The sequence below is a fragment of the Eumetopias jubatus genome, unplaced genomic scaffold, assembly GCF_037043125.1.
Source record: "Eumetopias jubatus isolate StellerSeaLion01/CBP00866 unplaced genomic scaffold, mEumJub1_p1.0 scaffold_9, whole genome shotgun sequence".
NCBI classification, from domain to species: Eukaryota; Metazoa; Chordata; class Mammalia; order Carnivora; family Otariidae; genus Eumetopias; species Eumetopias jubatus.
This window is the reverse complement of record NW_028274815.1, coordinates 109,945,434-109,969,554: the sequence shown is the minus strand read 5'-3', so window position 1 is coordinate 109,969,554 and position 24,121 is coordinate 109,945,434. Positions and strand designations below refer to the sequence as shown.

General features: G+C 46.6%; 1 protein-coding gene across 2 annotated transcripts; it reads left to right on the top strand.

The window, feature by feature from the left end:
• The first annotated feature begins 673 nt into the window (after positions 1-673).
• PRNP (prion protein (Kanno blood group)) lies at positions 674-16,395 on the top strand. 2 transcript variants are annotated; one of them, XM_028118859.2, is made up of 3 exons: positions 674-744; positions 3,001-3,096; positions 13,993-16,395. In XM_028118859.2, exon 3 carries the CDS (start codon positions 14,003-14,005, stop codon positions 14,780-14,782), a length of 780 nt encoding a protein of 259 aa, XP_027974660.1. In that variant the 5' UTR covers positions 674-744; positions 3,001-3,096; positions 13,993-14,002; the 3' UTR covers positions 14,783-16,395. The 2 variants fall into 2 exon arrangements, with proteins under 2 accessions (XP_027974660.1, XP_087882837.1); XM_088026711.1 differs by having other exon boundaries at positions 682-740.
• Positions 16,396-24,121: the final 7,726 nt, after the last annotated feature.

Genomic DNA, 24,121 nt, shown 5'->3' with positions numbered 1-24,121 from the left:
AATTTCTTAGCAGGAATAATGAGCCAGAACACACCATTCTGTTTTATACAAGGTACCCCAGGTAATGTGAGTGGACTTGTTAAATGGAGTACATTTAACATTTAAGACCTCATTTGGGAGGTCTTCTCTAAATCATCTCTCCTGCATAAAATAAGGAGCAGAAACTGAGTCAATGAAAGAAAGGGTGGTGGCCAATGTCCTTCCTAGGCCTCCAATTTTAAGAATTTATGTGAAAATTCATTAATACTGGGCTCAATCCAAAGCAGCAAAAATCTTTTCCTCTTTAGAAATTTCTGGCTACCAAAGTTCCAAAAATTGCCTTCTCATTCCCTAACGTCTCCTTTTCTCCATTATGTAACGGGGGAGTTGAGGCTTCGGGCCGATTTTCTTTTTAAAGATGATTTTTACAGTCAATGAGCAACGTCAGGGAGTGATGACACCGGGAGGCGGTATCAGCCGGTGCGAGTTTAAGCGAATCCCAACCCGTTTTCACTGGCGACTCAGACGCCCGGGGGTTCTTGGCAGGTCTGCACCTTTTCTCGTAACCCCCCACCGACCGCCCGCGGGAGCACGGGAGCGCGCGAGACCGCGTGGTCATTGGTCCGCGCGCCGACCTCGGCCCGCAAGCGCCGCTGCCTCCCTTCCCCGCCCCCGGCCCTCCTCCTGGGCGGTGCTTGTCGCCAGCCTCCGCGCCAGTCGCTGACAGCTCCGGCACTGCGAGCTTCTCCTCTCGAAAGAAGGCAGGTAAACAGCCGGGTGGCCTTTTCAACTCGCAGCGCAGGGCGCGGGCGGGGGTCCGGAGCCCTGGGGGGCGACGGCGGGGCGCCGCGGAACCCGACAGCGCGAGCCGGGGGCCGACCTTGGCAGTGAGGAGGGGAGGGGGCTTCCCTGCGGGCGCGTGGCGCGTCCGGCCTGCCCCAGGGTGCGCGTTGGTTTTTCGGGTGACGCCGCTTGGTTTTGCTTTTCGGGTGACGGCGCTTGGTTTTGCTTTTCGGGTTGGGAATGGGGGCGGAGGGCGCGGCTGGCCGGGCCCCTGGGGAGGGGTGGCGGTGTGCCGCGAGGTCTGATCCTCCCCTACGCAGGTCCGCGGCCCGAGGGGCCGAAGGTCCGGGGAAGTGGGGGCGATCGCCCCGGGCGAACGCGCCTGGCTTCGGGAAGACGAGCCGGGGGGTCGCGGGGCTCCCGGCCGCCCGCCAGTTGGTCGCCCTCCCAGCCGGCGGGCAGAGGCCGGGGACGCCCGGAGGGTGCGCGGAGTGGGGGTGGGGGAGCGGGCGCCCGCCCAGGGCCAGGGCCTCGGCGGGAGAGGAGTCCGGGGTGCCTGGGGGTCCGCTTCCCCGGCGAACTCCTCCGGAGAGGCGGCAGCTGTGGTCTAGCCCTCGGCGGAGCGGCCCCCGAGCGGGCGGGCGTGGGCGGGGCCTCGGCCGGGTGGGGCCTCGGGGTGGCCGCGTTCTCCCCCTCCGGCCCGCGAGTGCCAGGCTTCCGGGGACAGATGTCCCCTGCGCCCTGATCATGATTATCTTCACGGCTGCGTATTTTTCTTTCGCATAGAGCATCACGGTTTAATAAACAGTTCCCCACATGCCGAGCATTTGAGATGTTTCCCTTTTCCTTGCGAAAAACTCCAGGTGGAACAGGATTAAAGATTTTTACAAATCAAATTACCAGAAAAAAATAGGAACAGAAAATTGAATAAAAAAGGTCAGACCTCTGGAAAAATGAACAACTCTCTCTGACGTTATTAAGAAGGAAGAGGAAAATCACCGGTGAAAAGGAACAATTTAACCTACACAACCACCGAGGAGCTCTTAAAATGAAAAAGAACTAGCTGGAAAGGGAAAGAAAGCAGAGAGCTAGGATGTGATTTGTATCTTATTTGTATCTGACACAAATTTTTCATACTTGTAAAAGGAAAATGTCAAGATTATAATAGATAAATGGTGAAATGATGAACCATTTGCAGAATAAAATGCAAATGAAAGCAAGTCTGTATTGTCGTTTCACGTCTACTAAATGAACAAAAACGCTCAAAGTAGTAGTAACAGCAACCCCTATAAGGCAGTTGCCATCAAACGTGCATGTTCAGTTATCTGAGGATGTGGCGGGGTATTGGGGTTAGAAAGATGGCTCTGCTACTGATTTTGTGACATCCGGGCGGGTCACCTAATTTCCTAATCCTGCTCATGTCCATTCACAAAATAGAGGAAGGGAAACCTACTTCCGAGTTTGTTGCCAAGATTAACTCGGTAAAACTGACCCTTGGTGTGTATACCTTTATTCTTTTCCTATTCACACCCCACTGGGGATGTTGTGAATTACTACCCACTTTTTATAAAACAATCTGGCAATGCATTAAGAAGTTCAAAGTGGTGACCCAGAAAACCCTACCCCTGGGGATTTACCTGCAATGGAAGAAACAAGCAAACAAAAAAGCCATATGTGGGCACACATTGGTGCAGAATGATCTAAAATTAGGACCAACTGGGAAACAACATGAATGTACAACAGCAGGGCAGTAGCTCAGAAAATCATGGCACAGTAACTGGTAGGAGCATTATGTAACCATCAGAAGTCATGATTTTGGAGCCTCTGATATATGGGGGAAACTGACAAAGTAGTTTTCTAAATTGTTTACTCGAGTGAATGCATGTGTGGAAAATCCGAATTTTGGAAAAGCACCAAAAAATGGACATTTTAACAGAAGTGAGAGGTGATGTTCATGTTCTTTTTTGTTGGTACATTGCTTTTACTAAATAATGCAATTTTTTAAATAGGTCACATATCTCAATTTTTTAGATGATACGGACCCACAGTTTCCTCTGTGTCCTGTTTGCTGTTTTTTTTATATGACCTCATTTTTTTTCCCAAATATTGTCTCATTTTTTTCTTGAATAGATTTATTAGTGACTAAGCAATTTATATATTAGGTTTTTCTTTTAAGGAATCAGTTCTTAGATTTACTTATCAATTTTAGTTTTTTTCTTTTTTGTGGTTGTTTTTAAGGATTCCTGAGTATATTCGAAAACAGTCATTTCAGCCACGCCGAGGCATTTTGTCTTCTCAGAGACACAACTCCAGCTCAGCTGAACCACGACAGATGTACGTACCCTGTGGAATCTCTGGTCTTCTGATGGTTGAAAAATCTCCCAACTGTCAGAGAATATAAGGCTCTGGAAAGGCTGTGATCACAGGCCCCTGCTCGGGAGGCCACTTGGGTCTATATATGTAACTCCTACCATTGCATCATCCTTGCAAAATCGAGACAGGGTCACAGCTTTCTCTACAATCAGGCTGAATTACATAAGGAAGCTGCCATTTAAAAAATAATATAATAAAACAGTAATCGCATAACGTTTCTGTACCACATTAACGCCGAAGGTGACTGTCCACCAGGTGACGAAAGGTTTTATGAGGTGAAAGTTTTTCGAAGCTGTAGTTCCATCTTACTTGTTCTTTTCTGCCTTTGGGATCTTATTTCCTCTCCCAAGGCAACTGTATCAGCTGTGAACGGCTTTGTATTAAGCATTCACATTGCACCGGCATCTAACCCAGGGATGGTGCTGCATTTAAGATAATCCTCGAGTGAGCACGGTGCTTGGCAGCGCTTACAGTCGGGAGCATTTTTTTTTTCCCTCTGCAATTTGTTAATCCTTTTTCTTCAGCTATGTTCTACTTATTACTGATAAACTATCATGTGATCGCTTCAAGGGAAGTGTGCTCTTTCATGAGAAGCATTATAAATGTGGTTAAGTATTGTGTGTTGTGTTCCTGAGGACCTAGTTCTGAAGCCTGGTTAGGAGCGCAGTCCCCTGGGAAGCTTTTATGGATCCCCAGATCCCGTTGCTCTTGGCCCAGGAGAGGCTCCAGCAACATTGCTTTTTAAAAAGTTCTTCAAGTCATTCAGATGATAGACCAGGTTGGGGGTCCTTGCCCTGTTCAATCCAGGCCTGGGCCTCAGGGGACCAATGCAACCCCACATCCCAAAATGTTTTGCAAAATGTTGTATAGTTTGGATCAGATTCTTGAAGGGGCAGTATCCTCAAAAAGGTTAGAATATGACAAGGTTCCACCTAACCCTGGAAAGACAGGGAATTATCCTGGGGGCTCTGGGCAGTGGGAAAAGCTGGTGTCACTTCCCAATTTAACCAATCAAGTTTCAAGTTATAACATGTTCCAAGTATTAGAAGTTCAGCCCTTGGCACGAGACCATAAAGCTAGTTCCTAGCAGCTCTGCCTTATCCCCATGTATAAATGGAAGTAGGATGAACAGGGTAATAATCTGTGGATCTTTCTGGTACCTTCTGTCAAGTTCCATTGCTCTGCCATTGTTCATACACCAGTGCCACGTGATCTTAATAATGCCTCGTGTAGCTTTCCAGTGTATCCCGATAGCTGGCAGGCCAAGCGTGCCCTAGGTTTTCTTCCTGTTCAATGATTTTTTTTCTGACTTCTTAATTTTGAGTATCATTTCATCATGTTCTTTAAAATCCCGTTTGAATTCTGATTGAAAGTGTGTTGACTTGATGGATTATTTGAAGACGAATTGACATCTCTCAATATTGGTTTTCTCAACCAAAAACATAGTATGCCTGGGTTTTGTTGTTGTTGTTGTTTTCTAGTCTTCCTTCACGTCTCTCAGTAAAATTCTTTAGCCTTCCTCATACAAGTCCTATTTCTTTTTAGGTTAAATCCTAGATACTGTAAAAATTTTTTATTGCCATAATGGATGGAGTGGCAATATGGAACATTATCAGGGATGGAATGTTTCATCCGTGCTAAATCTTCTCACTAATTACGATTAATCTGGGGACTTGCTGGTTTTTTACATATTGATTTCAAAAACTGGCACCTAATGAGCTCACTTATTGTTCTAAGACATTTTGGGCCTATTTTCCAAATAGAAGATTGTACTTGGCTGGAACTTCCATAACAATCTAAAAATCACAGCAACTTGCATTTTTTACTTGTTCATTATACAAATGGGACGCCTTTCCTTTTCCATTAAGATGGGATATAAGCCATGTGTTTGTGGTGGCAATTCTTGATGGAAGGGGACTGCCTGCTAGTTCTGTAGAAACTTTAACAGCTTAAACTTAAGAAATCAAGAATGGAGGTTGATTTTAATTGAAAACTTTTCAGTATCTGCAGAGAATCTTATTGTTTTGTCATCTTAACCTATTCATAGATTTCCTGATTTTGAGCCATCCTTGCATTCCTAAAATAATCCTTATTGGTCACAGTGTATTCTTCTTTTACTAAACTGTTAAAATCAGTTGGGTGGTATTTTCTTTTGGGTTTTGGCATCCGTTCTGGTGGAGGCCGGGTGCCTAAGGGCGTGAGCCCTGCACTTGAAATGCTGGGGTTTCAATCTCAGCTCTTGCCCCCTTGTGCCCTTGGCTGTAGACACCGCTTCTCAGGGGAAGATGCCCTGACATTTATCTCTGCTGAGTTCCCGACTCTTAAAAACAATTGCCTAAATTGATACTCCTACTTGAATGTCTCCTAGGTAATAGCCAAGTTAATGTGTCCAAACCACAGCCCCCGGTTTTCTCCCCAAGTGGGGCCCTCTACCTGTCTCCCTCATTTCAGGAGATGGCATCACCCCCAAGCTAAATATCTTACTCACCATCTGTGTCCCCAGCCACTACTAGCACAATGCTAGAACCTTAGAGGACACTTAAATATTTGTCGAATGAATCCATATGTTATTGTACTATAATACCACATAGTAATATGTAATTTAGGACAACTTTTTCCTCCATTTCTTTCATGGTTCATGGTCAGTTCAAGTTCTCTATGTATTTAAAAACTGGCACATATTAGTTGTTCCATAAATACTTGTTGACTGCATTAATTCTAAAGTCAATATTTATAACTTATATTTTAACAGAAAAGCAACCCATATCACATGGATTTTTAATTCATAAAACACATTTGCATTTGGAAGGAGGTTACCCTTTTAAAGCCTTCTCTTTCTAAGGTTATGTGGCCTTTCCCATTCCCCATGTGGAGCTATGTAGTGGCGTGTGTTTGTGTGTGAATTGCATTTTTAAGTCAGTTGATTTTATTTAGCAATTCCTCATTTTCCTGGGTTTTAAGTTCTACTTTCATCTCTTTTATTTCTTTATAACTATGATGCTTTATTTTGAAATCTTCTCTTTCTGTTTTCTTCTTTTTTTGAGTTGAATAATCATTTAATTTATTTTCATTCTTTCTGTTCAATTACACCTCCCACACTCCTTTGATAGTTAGGTGGGTTCCTTTATTTGCACACCCTGCCTTCTTGGCATCACTCAACTCTTTTGTGGTTTTGGTTTGGTTATTTTTTTCTTTTTGACTAGACTGATAAGTGTAAGTGATATGTCATTTTTTTTGGCCCCATTTTATCTGATTAATGATTTTGAATATCTTTTCAAGCCCTTTTGGCTTTTCCTCTTCTATAAATTATCAGTTTTTGTATCTTTTGGCCCTTTTGTCTATTTTTGTCTTATTACTATTTCTTACTGCTTTTAAGAATTCCTTGTAGGTTCTAGAAATGAATCCTCTGTTGGCCGTAAATACTACAGACATTTTTACCATTATGTACTCCTCTTAACTTTGTCCGTAGTGTCCTTCATAGCATTAAACAAGAATCCTTAACTTTCATGTCATAAAATTCTTATTTGCCTCTTGGTTTGTGCTCTTTGTTTTAAAAGCCCTCCGGCCACTCCTCCTCCAGGTCACACAGGCGTTCACCTGTAGTTTCTTCTTCTAACAATGTGCTTTTCCCTTTCTAAGTTAGGTCTATATTCCACCTAGAGTGCACTCTTGCACGTGGTGTAGGGGATCCAGTTTTATTTTTCTTCAGTTTCCCGGAAGCATCTGCTCAACAGCCTTCCTCTCTCCATTGATTTGTGGTGGCTGCTTTATTGTATATCAAGTCCCTACTAAAGTATATATACAAGGGCTTATCTCTGAATGTGCCCTTCTGCTCTCCTTGGCTGGTTGGTCTGTTCCTAGGCTTTGACTGTGTGGTCTTTATTGCTCTGGCTTTGTAGTAGGATTTAAGGTCTGATCCAGTAGATTCCCTTCTCTTTTCTCTTCCTTTTCAAAGTTGAGTTTGATATTCATGGACATTCCTTTCACCTTGTAAGTTTATTGAACTCCTCAAAAAGCCCAGGTGGACTTTGGATTGGCATTTTATTGAAATGACAGGTTCATTGAGGGGGAGGTAATTGACAGACATCTTTCTAATACTAAGTCATCCCAGTCAAAGCCATGGAGTACCTTTCCGTTTTTACAGATAATCTTCAGGGGTCTTTACTGGAGTTATTTTTGTTCAAGTCTTATTTTTTTTCTCAGTTAAGTCCTAGATATTTTACAGTTTGGTTTGCTATTGTGATTATCTTCTTTCTATTTTTTTAAAAAGATTTTATTATTTATTTTACAGAGAGAGAGAGAGAGAGAGAACAAGCAGGGGGAGCAGCAGAGGGAGAGGGAGAAGCAGACTCCCCGCTGAGCAGGGAGCCCAATGCGGGGCTTGATCCCAGGAACCTGGGGTCATGACCTGAGCCAAAAGCAGACGCTTAACCAACTGAGCCACCCAGGATTATCTTCTTTCTTAAGTTTTTTTCTAAGTTGATTATTGCTGGTGTAGAGAAATGCTGTTGATTTTTTTAGGCCAGTCTCATATCCCACAGCCTTGCTGAACTCTAGTACTGGGTCTCTTGTCGTCTCTGACCAATCTGCTGGGTTTTCTGTGTGTGATCACTTTAATTGCAAATAATGATGGCTAGCTCTTTCCTTGCAGTTCTTGCCCCGGTTATTTCTTTGTCTCTGCCTATGACATCAGGCAGGACCTCCAGTCCTGTGATGATGGACATCCTTGTCTTATTTCTGATCTTAAAGGACATGCATTCAGAGGTTATCCACCAAGTATGTTTGCTGGTTTTGTTAATATAACCTTTATCAAGTTAGGGGAGTCTCCTCCTATTCCTAGTCTGCTAAGAGTATTTTTTTTTTTTTAGTGTTAAATAGGTGACCTCTGTCAAATACTTAATGTCTTTTTTGTTTGTTTTGTTTTTCACTATTTATTTTTTTATTTATGTCATGCTGGGTGTGGGAGCCTGAAATCTGGAAGTGATGGGTCTTCCCCTTCTCACCCCCTTGACAAGCACAGCTGAGATTGGTCCCGGAAACCTCTGAACTGGGGTCATTTGGACAGGGCCAGAGCCTGTACCCCTGTCTCCTTCCAGATGGGCCTTCCTCACAGGGCAGGGAGGGAGGGCTCCCGGACACCCACTCAGGGCCTGACTCAAGTACTGTAGTTTGCACTGGACCACCTGTGCCCATCACTGGTCCCAAAGCCCCTACTCGGCCAAGGTCTGGGGGTGGTAGGGGGGAACAGTGGCCCCTGGGGGCTAATAAAGCCATTTAACTTGACTGTGGCTTTGGCTGGGCCCAGCATTTGAGGGATGGGGGCCAAGGTGTGTCTCAAGGTAAGATGCTGGGGAAACTTTTTAGACAGGCCTCAGCATCCACATCTGTGAGAAAGGAGGACTTCTTTGCCCACAGCAGACACAGTGTCTACATAGTGCAGGAGAGAGATGCGTCCAGGGGCTTGACTAGAGGGGAGGAAGCCCAGGGCCCCTGCCTACTCCCTGGAGCTCAGGGGCCGCTCTTGGGACCCTGTTGCTTCCTCTGTTGCCTGCCCAACTGGCAGAAGTGCAGCTATTTGGCGTTGAGGCCAAAGGTCAGCAGTCTCTGGTAACTAAACTCACGTCTATCAAGTGTCACCTTGGGGCCCAGGAGATATGCCTCCTTGCCCCTCCTCCACCTCTGGGAGGGGACTGGCTTCTGGGTGGGTGACACAGGACCCGCCCCTTCCTGTGGTGGGGCAGCTTTCTGCCGGCCCCATTAGGTGCCCGCAGCACCCTCTGTGGGCTGGCTTTCTGTCTCTGTGGCTTCCGTGATCCAACTCCTCTGGGCAAAGTGACTTGAAGATCTGCCTCTTTTTCTAAGAGTTCTGGGCCTCTGGCTCTACAGCCCCTGGTCCTGCAGCGGCTCCGGCTCTGACCTGTACAAGCAGGTTCTCTTCAGGGAGTGCTGCTCGCCTCCTCCAGCTCTGGGTTGTTCCAGTACTCCTCCAGGTGGGCCAGTTCTCTCGGGGTGTCAGGGCTATGAATGTCCTTCTGCCCCTTCAGCCACTCCAGCGAGTCAGCATCCCCCTGGGGCTTCTCCCCCTGGCGTTAGTGTATTTCTGCAGTAACCCCAAAGCCACCTGCCTGGCAATGTCCTTGCCCTCGCTGCCCTCCACCCTCCACCAATGCCCAGAAGCTTTCCTTGAGATGTTTCTGTGCTTCTACATAACTTTTCAACGAGATCTGCTGGAATCTCTGATTGGAGGTCTCCACGTCTGAGTTTGCCTTCTTTCTCCAAGGTAACCTTCCTTCCACAGGGACATAGGCCCCATCTTCTTCTGCTTCCCTTTGGCTGCCGGCGCTTCCTTGCTCTCCGAGGACAGTGCTGTTCTCTGATAGAAGGTGGCATCTTTCTGATAAATGCAGGGATCCTTCTTCAACGAGGAGAGAGTCCTGCAGAAATCACGCTCCCTCTGGGGGTCAAATTCCACGTGCTCGTTGCTGTAGAGTCAGACTTAGAGCTGGAGGCGCCACCGGGGTCCGGGTCCTGGTCCCTGGAGCAATCTGGAAGCTGCTGCAGCTCCTGGCGCCTCTGGTAGTGGCCATACCGAGTGGCCAAGGCCACGTTGACCCGAAGGAGTGACAACCCGCATGGTTCGGCCTGGCGGCTCTGCCCTTCATGTCTCGAAATGTACCAGAGGATCGGGCCACAAGCCGACCATTGACAGAGAGTATCTTCCGACCATTGACAGAGAGTATCTTCCGACCATTGACAGAGAGTATTTTCCAGGAATTCAGAAACCCCGTTTCCATCCCCAGCAATTTCACTCACCAGCACTGTAATCCTAGGTATGTCACTTGATGTCTGTGACTCTTGGTCGCCCAATTCGCAGAGTGACAGGTTTGCATTCAATAATACCAGATCTTCCTCATTTCATCACAAGCAGGAAGAGATTCTCCAAGGTCTCCTATAAGTTTTGAGTCCCTCTTGTGTTTAGAAATGCGTCTCTACTTCAAAATGTAGTTGCTATGTTTAATACTTTTCATAACTCCGTGTTGCTTTTGTTGTTCTCAAGTGATTCTAAAATGATCTTGTCCTCATGTATTCTGTGGTCAGCCAACTTTACCCAGTACTCGGCCTTAGTGAAGTCCCGAACAGCAACGCGTGCCCACAGCTCTGACACCCTCTTGCCTCCTGGTCTCTCTCGTCTCACATACATAGCTTGAGAGGGAGGATGAGAGCCGAGCCCTTCCTTTGTCTCCCTCCAGGCCTCCTCCTCCATTCTGTGTCCATCCATGCAGCTGCCCGGTCCCGAAATCCGGGCGCCACCCTGACACTTCCAGTCGCTCACCCTCCACATCAAACACCAAGCCCTCCAGAAGCTACCTTCCAATCAGACCATCCATGACCGTCCTTCCCTGACAAGGCCGCCATCTCTAGCTCAGTCCCTGCAGGAGCCTTGAGACTAGCACATGCACACAGAGACCCCAGTCCATCCTCCACAACGTTCTTTCTCAAAGAGAACCCAGAGCTCTTCACTGGCTCCCTAGTACTTTCAGGATCAAGTCCAGACAACTTAACATGCCGTATCATTAGGCTATATATAGTAACCCACGGGGACACTCTTGAGAATGAAAAGGGCACTATTAATATTAGCACCAGGCACAGCAGGTGTAAACTGTCCCAGGGAAGATGGGATGTCCATGCATCTTGCTGGTGAGGCCCTTTACTGCCTGGCCCCGTCTGCCTCTCCACCACACATGCAGGCTCCTCTCCCGAGAAGCCCCCTGCAGTCCTCCGCCCTCCCCCGCCCTGCGCCCCACCGGTGTTCTCTCTCACTGCCTGTCTCCACTCCGAATGCCCTGTGGTCCCTTCCACCTCGTGGTCCGGCTTCCTGAGGAACGAGGCCCTCTCTTTGCCTCCCTTTCTAGGTGGTCTGATCATCTGCTCACATGTCTCCACAGCTTACAGAGCTGTGACTCTTACAGCCTCGGACCAGGCATGTTCAAAGCCAACCTCCACATTCCTCCCCTTGCAACAGTGTCTCCCTCCCGCCCTGACCATGTTGGCAATCCTCGCTGGTGGCAGATGGCACATGAACTCAATGTTCCTCTAACTGGACTATACCTGTTGGGACAGTGGGCCAGTGCAGGGAAGAGGGTTTTGAAAATTCATACATATGGTTCACTTTTGTAACAGTTTAATTTTTAGTTTGGTTATGATGCTTTATCACGCATGTTTCCACACTCATCCATTCATTCCGCATTTATCGCATCGGGCTGTGAGCCAGGCACTCCATTTAGGCACTAGGGCCACTGCCGTGAACAAAGCAAAACTCCCACCCTGGGGGAGCCCGCACTCCCGCGGGGAAGGCGAACAGTAAGCAAATCGTAAACCACAGACGTCAGGTAGGCATCCCCACTCTGGAGAAGAGCAGGAGAAGGGGATAGGCTGCGGGCTGCTGACTTCGGGAGAGTGGCCCGGGCAGCCCCACGGGGGTGTCATCAGAGCAGACTGGAGCCATACGAGTAACCGGAAGAGGAGACTTCCAGGCCCCAGGAGCAGCAAGTGCAAAGGCCCTGCGATGGGAAAGTGCTTATCAAGTGTGAGGAGCAGGAGGAGGCCAGAGAGAGGGGCAGCTGGAGGCAGGTCACGTGCGGCGCGGTCAGGACTTGGGGTCTTACCCTGAGCTTGAACGCGTGCCACTTGGCGGGGTAGGGAAGAGGCATGGTGTGACCTACATTAAAAAAAAAAAAAAAAAAAGGTTGTCTGAGCCTCTGGGCTGCTGAGGTGAGAACACACAGTGGGGGCTGGGGAAAAGCAGGGAGGCTGGTTGGAGGCTGTTGAAAGACCCCCATGAGAAGCAACAGACGCTTCACCCAGGATGGTAAGTAGTGTTGGGAAATGTGAGTAGTTTCAGGATTTAGGATTTATTTTCAGGGTAGAGCCGATAACATTTGCTGGTAGATTCATTGTGTGCTGTGAAAAAGAGGAAATTCAAGAATAACTCTGGAGTCGGGGTTGGGGGGCCCCTGGCTGGCTCAGTCGGTGGAGCATGCGACTCTTGATCTCAGGGTTGTAAGTTGGAGCCCCACGTTGGGCATGGAGTTTACTTTAAATAAATAAATACATAAATAAAATCTTAAAAAAAAAAAGAATTGCAGGGTGTTGGCTGGGTTTGGCTCATTGGGGTGAATGAAGTAGTTGTTGACATGAAACCCCATTAGATTGGGAGCTGTTGACTGGGGTGGCGCTCCCCTAGTCCGGTTCCCTGCGGTGTGTGAGTGAAGGCATGGGCAGCAAGGAGGCTGAGAGCTAGAGCCCGTGAGCATGTGGGGAGTACAGCAGGGAGAGGCCCGCAGGAGACCAGTACCAGGGGCTCGAGAGGCGAGGGTAAGGCCAGGCGGCACATCTCTGCCCCTCTGACCCGACCCAGAAGAGCCTCCAGAAAGCCTGATGGATTGGCATGAGCTGAGCAGCTGAACCTGCTTTCATAACTTTCTTTTTTTTTTTTCTTCTTTTCTTTCTTTACAAACCCTTGTGTCGAGGGCTGACGCTTTCATAACTTTCAAATATATTTTTATTTACCTGTGGCCACCAAGATTTTTCAATAAGGATAGAAGCATAAATGGAAGGTGAATCATTTACTTATTTCATTATTCTCCTCCCTCTGAAGGTCTGTGTGTCTTTGATCTCTGCCCTTCGAACTGAGCATCCAGGGTAAAGGAGGTGTTTCATCTGAAAGATTTTTTTTTGTTTAACGAGTGTACATTCTGCAAAGGGTCATAAATTATTATCCAGGGCAACTTAGTTTGGTTGTGGATTCCTGAACTGTGCCGGCCCTTTTCTGTAAGACGTATTTCTTTGGTACCAAATGTTAGGAGAAAATAAGTCCCTCATAAGCCGTTAAGTGCTGAACTAAAACTCATTCAGTGACTTGTGAACACAGGCATTTTTATCCCGCTTCGAGCGGCTCTTTTTATAAAAGATGAATTTACAAGAGGGCTTGTAAAATCTTGCACGTTTCCTGTTTCCAAAAAATACCGTATTGAGAGGTACTTTGAGGAAATTCTTGCAGGCATTTATCTGTTCAGAGGGCATTAATTCCTTTACCGAACAAGTCACTGTTGTGTGCCTGCCAGGCAGCACCCAGACCCCTGAGGAGAGAGCAGCAGACAAGACACCCTCCCTGCTAGCACCAGTTCCCACAGACAAAAGAAGACATGAGCCAGCGATTTTCAAAGTTAATTCCTGCAAAGCTCAACTGGGGGGCTTCCTAACTCCCAAGACTTCCATAGGGGCCACCCCAAGTTCTCAGAAGGTTCGAGAAGGGGATACAACAGGATCCTCATAGCAGTCCACACAGCAGCCAGGGACTTGTCTCCACTCCCAGCCCCCACAAGTGGCTGCTCGGGGACAAGGGAGTGAGACCCATATTGGTGGATAAAGGGTTCCCTTTGTTGGAGAGGCTCCAGACCCCACAGGAGCCAGGGTCCCCACAAGGACATACCTGGTTACAATAATCACTGCCCTAAAGATGCTCAAAGCTATGGCAGGCCCACCAGATGTTTCTAGTTTCACCCAGCCGGGATGCAGTTTATCAATCAAGTTATTTGTACCATAAGCAACATTGTTGACATTCCATCTCTATCAGGTTTCCAGGAAATAGAGCCAGAAATGATCCTAAGGTCAAATTTGTCCTTAGAGAAGGAGAAAGAGTCTTGTTAATGCTTTATTTGAAATTACTTCTGTCTTAAGGGCCACAAAGGAGAAGTAAGAGTGGGGAGCCTTTGTGACTGACCTGCAGATGCCCTTGCTGTGCATTCATTCATTATGCAGCAAACGTAGGACACTGACACCCTTCTCGTTTTGCAGATAAGTCATCATGGTGAAAAGCCACGTCGGCAGCTGGATCCTGGTTCTCTTTGTGGCCACATGGAGTGACGTGGGCCTCTGCAAGAAGCGGCCGAAGCCTGGAGGAGGCTGGAACACCGGGGGGAGCCGATACCCAGGGCAGGGCAGTCCTGGAGGCAACCGCTACCCACCCCAGGGCGGTGGCGGCTGGGGTCAGCCCCACGGTGGCGGCTGGGGACAGCCCCACGGTGGTGGCGGCTGGGGTCAGCCCCACGGTGGTGGCGGCTGGGGACAGCCCCACGGTGGTGGTGGCTGGGGTCAAGGTGGTGGCAGCCACGGTCAGTGGGGCAAGCCCAATAAGCCCAAAACCAACATGAAGCACATGGCAGGAGCCGCAGCAGCCGGGGCAGTAGTGGGGGGCCTGGGTGGCTACATGCTGGGGAGTGCCATGAGCAGACCCCTCATTCATTTCGGCAACGACTATGAGGACCGTTACTATCGTGAGAACATGAACCGCTACCCCAACCAAGTGTACTACAAGCCGGTGGATCAGTACAGCAACCAGAACAACTTCGTGCACGACTGCGTCAACATCACGGTCAAGCAGCACACAGTCACCACCACCACCAAGGGGGAGAACTTCACGGAGACCGACATGAAGATCATGGAGCGCGTAGTGGAGCAGATGTGCGTCACCCAATACCAGAGAGAGTCCGAGGCTTACTACCAAAGAGGGGCGAGCGCCATCCTCTTCTCGCCCCCGCCTGTGATCCTCCTCATCTCGCTGCTCATTCTCCTGATAGTGGGATGAGGAGAATGAGCATCCCATCCTCTCCATCATCTTCATCTTTTACAGGTTGGGGGAGGGGGTGTCTACCTACAGCCCTTTAGTGGTGGTGTCTCATTCCTGCTTCTCTCTTTATCACCCATAGGCTAATAATACCCTTGGCCCCGATGGCCCTGGAAAAATGTGGAGCAGACCCAGGATGCCATTTATTCGAGCCCCCATGTGATTTGAGTCCTTCAGGGGCCCATGCTAGTGCTGGGCTAGGAATAACAGCAAATCATTAGTTGACCTAGGGCTTATTTTTTTTCTATTTTTATTTTTTGTCTAGTGCAGCAGGTTGAGGCTAAAACAGTTCTCAAGACAGTCTTCAAATACCTTTGCCTGAAAACCTCTGGCTCCTTCCCCAGCTAGAGCTCAGTACACTAATGCCCCATCTTAACCATGATTTCATAGCAACTTGGGGAAATTTTTCTCATCTGTTCTAAAAGAACCCGATCGCATTTCCCTGTGCAAAGAGCATTTCTGCCAAATTTGAAAGGAGGCCACATTATACTCATTCAAAAAGCAAAACTAGGAATCCTTCGCTCTTGGACCCAGGATCAGCCCACCAGAGGGCAGAGAACTGGGATGATGGTTTGCATTCTGCGGTGTGGGCTACACAGCAACCATAGCATCTAGAGTAAATATTCATGAAACACTAGACCTCGGCAGAGGATGTTTTCACAGGGAATGAACATAACCAACAGTGTGAAAATGCTAAAAAATATCCCATACTTGGGAGTGGCGCCCTTCGAGGCAAGCTCCCATTTGGGACATGTAAAGCACCTACATGTGGCATTCCTTTTTTTTCATAATCTAAACTATAGATAAGGCAGTAAAAAATTGAACTGCCTTCCGGGCACCGAGAGCAAATCTTTGTTCGATTACCTGGAAACCAGAATGATTTTGACACAGAGGAAGGTGCAGCTGTTAAAATAACCAACGTCCTAGAGGATTGCATAATGGAGAAAATGATTAGTAGACAAAAGAAAAATGATTGCATTTTTTCATTGCTGTCTCATAATTGTCAAAAACCAGAATTATGTCAAGTCCTAGTTTCTATAATCGGTTTTTGAATCAAAGAATGGAAGGCCATCCAAAAAAATAGATTAGGTCGGACATGACAGAAATATCCATTCAGGGTGGAAAAAAGGAATTCTGTTAACTGTTACTCAAGTAAGGTGAAATTATTGTCTGGATTGTTCAATATTGTCACCTAGCAGATAAATTAGCATTCTGCAATGTTCCTGGTTTGCACTGTGCGGGTATTTGACGTAAAAAAAAAAAAAAAAAAGTTATTATATATATATATTGTGTATGACAGACTTAGAAATTTTGGTTAGAGGAGTTAACATCTGATATATCTAATGCACAACAGGTTTTGTAAGGTCCTAAATACTTAATGTGTAGAAAACTCTTTTGCGTGGTCCTCAGGCTTACATGTGCACTGAATAGTTTTGTATGATCTGTCGTGGTCTTTGAAATATGCATGTACTTTATATTTTCTATATTTGTAACTTCGCATGTACTTGTATTAAAAAAAATGTATAAATGTTCGAAATCTTGACTAGAATTAAACAGAAGCTAAGTGAGTGTGTCCCGTGGTGTTTGGAGTGACATTCACCACTGCAGCCTGTGTTGGCAAGGCCAGGGTGTGGGCGATGCGAGCAAGGCACCACTCAAGATCCCTGAGCTCCTGCGGCGGCCCGTGTCCCGTGCACCTGCTCCCAGTCCTGCCTTCAGCATACTCCCGGTCACACGCTGGCTCCTCCCTGCTGCCTTTTCATTTTTTTCACAAATGTGCTAGAAACTGGGTAAATGGCAGAGACACTTAATTGCAGCAGAGGAAGACAGTCCTTGTGCCCTGGAAGCTTTTTTTCTGCCCTAGACTTTGAAATAGAGGATTTTCTTGACTAAATTGCAACCTACCAAGCTCTCAAGTACCAACTTGATTGCCCCTCCTGCCCCACCCCCAATCTCAGGTTATAAACTCTCCCAGACCCTGGGAGCCCCAGTGACAGTCACTCCCTTTGGACTGAAATTCTACACCTTAGGTCTAAAAGGCCCCTCATTTGTCACAGTCCTTCAGTTCCTGCTTCGCCCATTTCCTGCCTTCTTCGAGACCATCAGGCCCTAGGGGCGCTCTTGAACTTCCTTGGCGGGTTTTCTTCGGCAGCTGAAATGTAACAACAGCAGGAAGTAATCACAGAAGTGACAGTCGTTGAAATTACAATTATTTGTTAATACCTCAGGAAATGCCAATATCCTGCAGAGATCAGAGCATCAACTTTGTACTGAAAATGGGAAGATGGAAGTCAGCCTGTTGAATCCCCATCATTCACCAAACTCTGAGAACAAGCAACAGCCACCAAGTCTCCAAGGCATTCCTCGTCCGTAAGTGAACCTCAAAATTAATCCTTAACATAAAAATTTCTAGAACAATTTTCACTTGGGGCCGTTTTTCTAATTATTTAAATATAAGCTTCATTATCTGACCATCATAATTTCTCAAGAGTAGCCCACTGAGAAGACTTCAAATGTTCAAAACGTAGGTACTCAGAGGGCCAGAGTGAATAATACCATCAGGCCCCATCGTTTTTTCCTGTTACTTCCAACTCCTGCGAATTGTGCTAAAAGAATTTTCTCTTTAAAAAAAGGACCCTCCCCCTGTTTGCATGCTCGCTCTCGCTCTCTCTCTAAAATATTTAAAAAAAGGAAACCCTTTTTATTGAGGGTTGATGTGAGAAATACTATTTTTGAAGAACACATTTTTTAAAAAAATTTTTATTTATTTATTTGACAGACCGAGAGAGGGAACACAAGCAGGGGGAGTGGGAGAGGGAGAAGCAGGCTTCCCGCCCAGCAGGGAGCCCGATGCGGGGCTTGATCCCAGGAGCCTGGGACCACGACCTGAGCCGAAGGCAGACGCTTAACGATTGGGCCACCCAGGCGCCCCTTGAAGAACACATTTGGATCTGTGCAAAACAGAAATTAATCAGTCTTTATCATGTTACATAATGTTACCCATATTGCAATCTATCCAGTCATTTTCTCAAGATTTTATCACTTGGGAGAAGTACTGAAGATTCTTGCCTTGCCTGTCTGGAAGCTCAGAAAAGTGCTGTCAGCAAGTGTGAAAGGCAGTATGACCTCCTAGTTTAACACACGGGCTCTAAGTGAGACTATCTGAAGTCAAGTCCCAGTTCTGCCACTTATTAGCACTGTGATCTCAGGCACATTATTAATCTCTCTGTGGTATAGCTTGCTCATCGGTAAATGGGATAACAAAGGTATCCACATAATAATGCTGTGGGAAGAATTATATGAGTCAATATATTACTAAAACTCTTAGGAATCAAAACAGTATTCTATTGGCACAAAAATAGACACATAGGTCAAGAGAACAGAGAGCCCAGAAATAAACCACGTTTATATGGCCAATTAACCTACAATAAAGGAGGCAAGAACATACAATGAGGAAAAGGTAGTCTATTGATTAAATGGTGCTGGGAAAACTGGACAGCTACATGCAAAAGAATGAAGCTGGACCACTTTCTTACACCTTACACAAAAATAAACTCAAAATGGATTAAAGACCTAAATGTGAGGCCTAAAACCATAAACTCCTTGAAGAAAACACAGACAATAATTTCTTTGGCATCGACCATAGAAACATTTTTCTAGATGTGTCTCCTTAGGCAAGGGAAGCAAAACCAAAAATAAACTATTGGGAGGGACTATACCAAAATAAAAAGCTTTCACACGGCAAAGGAAACCATCAAGACAAAACAAGGCAGCCTACTAAATGGGAGAAGACATTTGCAAATGATATATCCAATAAAGGATTTATCCAGAATATATAGAGAACACATACAAGTGAACACCAAAAAACCCCGAATAATCTGATTAAAAGTGGGCTGAGACCTGAATAGACATTTTTCCAAAGAAGACATACAAATGTCTAACAGATGAAAAGATGCTCAACATCACTCATCATCAGGGAAATGCAAAGCAAAACCACAATGAGTTATCACCTTAACATTTTCAGAATGGGCAGAATCAAAAAGACAAGAAATAACAAGTGTTGGTGAGGATGTGGAGAAAATGGAACTCCTGTACACTGTTGGTGGGAATGCAATTTGGTGCAGCCCCTGTGGAAAACAGTATAAAGATTTCTCAAAAAATTAAAAATAGAACTACCATATGGTCCAGTAATTCCACTACTAGGTGTTTACCAAAGAAAACAAAAACACTAATTTGAACAGATGTATGCACCCCTATGTTTACTGAAGCATTATTTACAATAACCAAGATACAGAAATAACCTAAGTGTCCATCAATAGGTAGACGGATAAAGAAGATGTAACATACGTAATATACAATGGAATATTACTCAGCCATAAAAGAGAATGAAATCCTGCCATTTGCAACAACGGATGGATCTAGAAGGTATAATGCTAAGTGAAATAAGTCAGACAGAGAAAGACAAATACTATATGATTTCACTCACACACAGAATTTAAGAAACAAAGCAAACGAGACAAACAAAAAAACAGACTCTTAAATACAGAGAACAAACTGATGGTTGCCAGAGGGCAGGTGGGTGGGGGGATGGGTGAGATAGATAAAGGGATTGAGAGTACACTTATCATAATGCTCACTGAGCAATGTAAGAATTATTGAATTATTATATTGTACATCTGAAATTAATACAACACTATGTTAATTACACATCAATAAAAAAGAAAACTCTTTAAAAAATAAAAAAAATGAAGGAAAAGGGGCACCTGGGTGGCTTAATGGGTTAAGCATCTGCTTTTGGCTCAGGTCATGATCCCAGGGTCCTGGGATCAAGCCCCACATCAGGCTCCCTGATCAGCAGGGAGTCTGTTTCTCCCTCTCCCTCTGCCCCTCCTCCCTGCTTGTGTTCCCTCTTTCTCAAATAAATAAATAAATAAATCTTTAAAAAAAAAAAAAAGGAAAGGAAAAACCAATTTAAAAATGATTGACATAAAGTAACTGAGTTGAACTCCCAGAGAGGGCTCTTCTGGAGAAGCGTCGGGTGTCAACTTCTGTTTCCTCAGGTCCCCTTCTGGGGCTGAGACCGAGAAAGTGTCCTCTGCCTTTGGACGGAAATGTGGGTCTGTGTTGCTTTCCACCCTAGTGGGAGCCTTCATCTCAGCCAGAACTGAGCTTCCCCAGACTCAGGCCTTGCCAAACAGGGAGTTAAGCCTCTGAGGGCCCGTCACTGTCCCCCACACGCCCCAGGCCACCTGAGACATGGGCTTCTCGTAGCCCTCAGCCTGGAGCTGTGGGACCCCTGTCCTCACCTATACGTTAAAGGGTCCCCTTCTAGGCCTTCACTCAGTGTTCACCTCCTAGACTAGGTCCCAAGGACTGAGGTTATTGGAACTCTCTGCCAGATGGCCCCAAGCCAAGCTCTAGGGCTCATTCAGCCTCTTATCTGCTCGGCCTTCCACAGGTGGATCACAAGTGTGCACACCTCCGTGTCAGGTAGCCAGGTGGGGGGAGGGAGCTCAGAAAGAACTTGGACACATGGATCAGGGGGCCCAAGCCCATGAACCTGAGGCCCGCACAGGTGCTGGCTGGGTCCCGGTCAGGAGTGAAGAGAGCAGCTATGGGCTAACGGGTCTCCTTTGTGGACTCTTGCTTCCTCCAGGGTCTGTGAATATGAGAGGCAGTCCTGCCCCCAAGCTTCTAGGGGAAAGCAGTGACGGATTTTGCAATGAAGTCATTTGTTGTTACAAATGTCCCCAAGCCATGCAGGTGTTTTAAAGTTCTCAGGCCAGGACTGATCCTGCAAAGTTCAGAGGTACCTCCAGAAGGAGAGTGGGGACACTTTAATTCTGGTGCTTCCAGCCATTTACCCACCAGTGGGCAGCTACTCCTCATCTTCTTCCCAGGTCCCCACGTACGAGTGGTCCAAATACACCCAGGCTGCCATGCCCCTTTCTGATGAGCCTCTAGAAAGTGACAGGTGCCACCGAGATGTCCTGTTAACATGTGCTCAAATGTGTAGGACCCCACCAGTCAAATGACAGCTGTCTTTTTGCTTCTGCCAGGGAATTTGCCAACACTTGCTTCTAAGATCTGACCCTTAGAAACAATGAAGGTCCATCAAATCGATTAAAAAATAATAGTGAGCCAGAATTAATTATTTTTTTTTTAACATGGCAGTGCTTCCGTGCAGTGGAATGCTGCCCCGCAACTGTCGTGTTTCAGAAGAACTGTGCCTTACATGAGTGTTGTGTGTAATACAATTTTAAGTGAAAATCAGAGTACAAACCACTAAGGGTAGTGTCTCCATTTTTTATAAAACAAAGAAATAAAATATAGAATTAAACAAAAAAAATACCAGAAATATATAGTCCTTAATGATAAGGTTCTTGTCACTGGGTGGTAGATGACAGGGGATTATTTATTTTTCTCCGTATTGTTTTTATATTTTCCAGAAAACTTCAGTAACCAAATACTGCTTTTTTTTTTTTTTTTAAGATTTTATGTATTTATTTGACAGAGAGAGAACAGCAGAGGGAGAGGGAGAGGCAGACTCCCCGATGAGCAAGGAGCCCCCATGCGGGGCTCGATCCCAGGACCCCAGAATCATGACCTGAGCCAAAGGCAGACGCTTAACCGACTGAGCCACCCAGGTGCCCCCAAATATTGCTTTTATAATAAGAAAAAGGTCCGCAACTATTATTTTTAATTCCTCTCTTGGCACGTACCAGCCTGGGCGGTGTGCCCTCAGGGAGCTTGTCTGTAGTGTTTTCTCAGACTTCAGTACAGCTTTGGAGGGTATATCATGTGCCAGGCTCCATGCGAGGCACTCGGCATCCAAGGCCTTGTTCTGACCTTCATAAGATCCCCCTTTTAGAAACCTGATACCCAGAGACATTCTGTCACTTGTCCAAGGTTACACAAATGGTATGTTCCTCAGAGTATATTGTGGAAACTCTTTGCCTTTGGTTTGCGATGATATTTAAGAGTTTGGCTCAGAGGTCCCAGGTCTGAGGCACAGTGCACAGCTCATGGCCTCTGTGAATGGTGTCCCCCTGGTCTGCTATGAGGCTCCAGCCTCGGGAACTTAGCTGACCCCAAGCAGAACCTGGAAAAAGGGTCAGCGATCCGAAAAGCAAGCCGGGTCTAAAATGCCTCCTCCCCTGGATAGACCCTCTATTGCTCACTGTCCCGTACATGCCCGCCCCCCTGCATTATTTCAAGGAAGCCAGGCCCAAAGGTTGTATACAGGTGGTGGCCCCCTCCAATTAAACCATGGTCCCCTAGAGCCTTAGAGCTTGGGCCCCCTCCTGCTGGAGCCCCCAAACTAGAGGCCACCCACGTGATGATGAGCTGGGAGCCTTTTTCTCCCTAATTGTCCTAGAAAATCTGCCCCTCTTCTCCCTCCCTCCTTCTCTAAAAACAAACAACAAACAAACAAAAATAAGATCATTTTCTTAATTTTTGTACTGGACAAAGATACCAATTTTCAGTACCTCCATCCCTTAGCACCCTTAAATGACCCAGTTACTCTTGGACCCCATTCTCATCGCCTTTCTTGCTGATGATACCATCACTATTAGTTTGTTAGAGCTGCCATAACTACCACAGACTGGGTGGCTTAAAAACAAAAACAAAAATTAATTTCCTCACATTCTGGAGGCCAGAAGTCTGAGATCCAGGTGTCAGCGGTGTTGGTTTCTGCTGAGGTCTCTCTCCTCAGCTTATACACGGCCGCCTTCTCACTGTGTCCTTGTGCGGTCCTCCCTCTGTGTGTGTGTGTCCTAATCTCTTTCCATAAGGACACCAGTCACAGCGGATTAGAGCCCACCCTAACGGCCTCGTTTTAACTTAACTTTAAATTAACTCTTTAAAAGCCCTACCTCCAAATACAGTCATTTTGAGGTTTGAGGGCCTAGGACTTCAACATATAAATTTGGTGGGGACACAACTCAGCCCCTAATGCCATCTTTCTAGAAACATAGCAGTGTGTCCACGTCACCGTCAACACAGCTCAAAGGCATTCCCAGGATTGTGAGGGTCTTGCGAGGGCCCTGCACTCACACACTCACTTCTTATGATGGAAATACTATCATCTGTGTGCCCTCAACAGACTGGGCCACTCGGGATTGCCAAGGCGCCTACCTCACGGTGCCCATTGCAGAGCAAGCAGAAATGCTTCCATTCCAGAGACAGCCACTGAAATCCAGCCACGACGCCCCCAGGGCTGGCACAGAATGAAGAGTTTCATAGTCTCCTAAATTTATTTGGCTCCTACTTAACGAAGATCTAAAACTCTAAGCCCGATAATGTTCCTCCCACACACCAATACACTGAGAACACACCTGGGTTCGGGTTATGCTGATTAAAAGTTAATTAACTGGGTCTCGGTGTTAGCTGCAATTCGGCGGGTGCTACAGAGAGCTGGCAAGATCCTATCCCCTCATGCCGCCAAATTCGGAATGCAAGGCATGCCCTTTGCCCTACTCACAATGGCTGCCCACACATGGAATGCGTCCATTCAGGTTTCTGTATGGCCCAAGCTCACCCTCCCAAGGCCCTAACACCAGAGCACAAGAGAACGCCACAGATTCCAGGCCCTCCCGGTTGTGTGCCAGGTGGCCTTGCATTGACTCACAGACCAGAGAACCCAGTGAGGAAGGAGACTGTATTTCCTTTTTCTAGCCAAGGTCACATCTCCCCCATTCCCCTGCATGTCTCTGAATCTCCTTTTACTCCAGTCCTCTGAGGAGGCCTTTTCTCCCCAGCCAATCTGCAGACCCGTTTCATTGCTTTCCAGGAGGCAACTGACACACACACATTGGGTTTATTTACCTCCACAGTGTCACACAGACATTGAGCCTGCTGTGGAATGGCCCAGAAGGAGAGTTCCTGCTTCCAGTTAGGGCCATTAGGCAGGGCTAATGTTTCCTCAAGAAACAGCTCTGTACCTTTGAAGAATGAAGAAAATAATGAATGAGTGAATGATTACAGGGGCAGTCAAGCCCAGATTTGCCCCCATAAAGTCTGTCAGAGACCATTCTTAGCTTTGAGAATTTTAGGAGCAAGATTTTGCACTGCCATCTGTGGAGGAAGTCCACCGTGGTTCTGCTAAACACCTGACTTCCACCAGCTTGGGCTGCCACATTTCCCATAATCCTCCAGGAGATGAACTCCTTGAATAAACCAGGATGGGCTGTTGGCTCTGTCCAGGCAACTTATGGGAAAAATCTAAGTGAAGGCCGCCATCTTGTTTTTGACATAGTCACCTGAAGAGTAACTGGACAACAGAAACATTGTTTTATC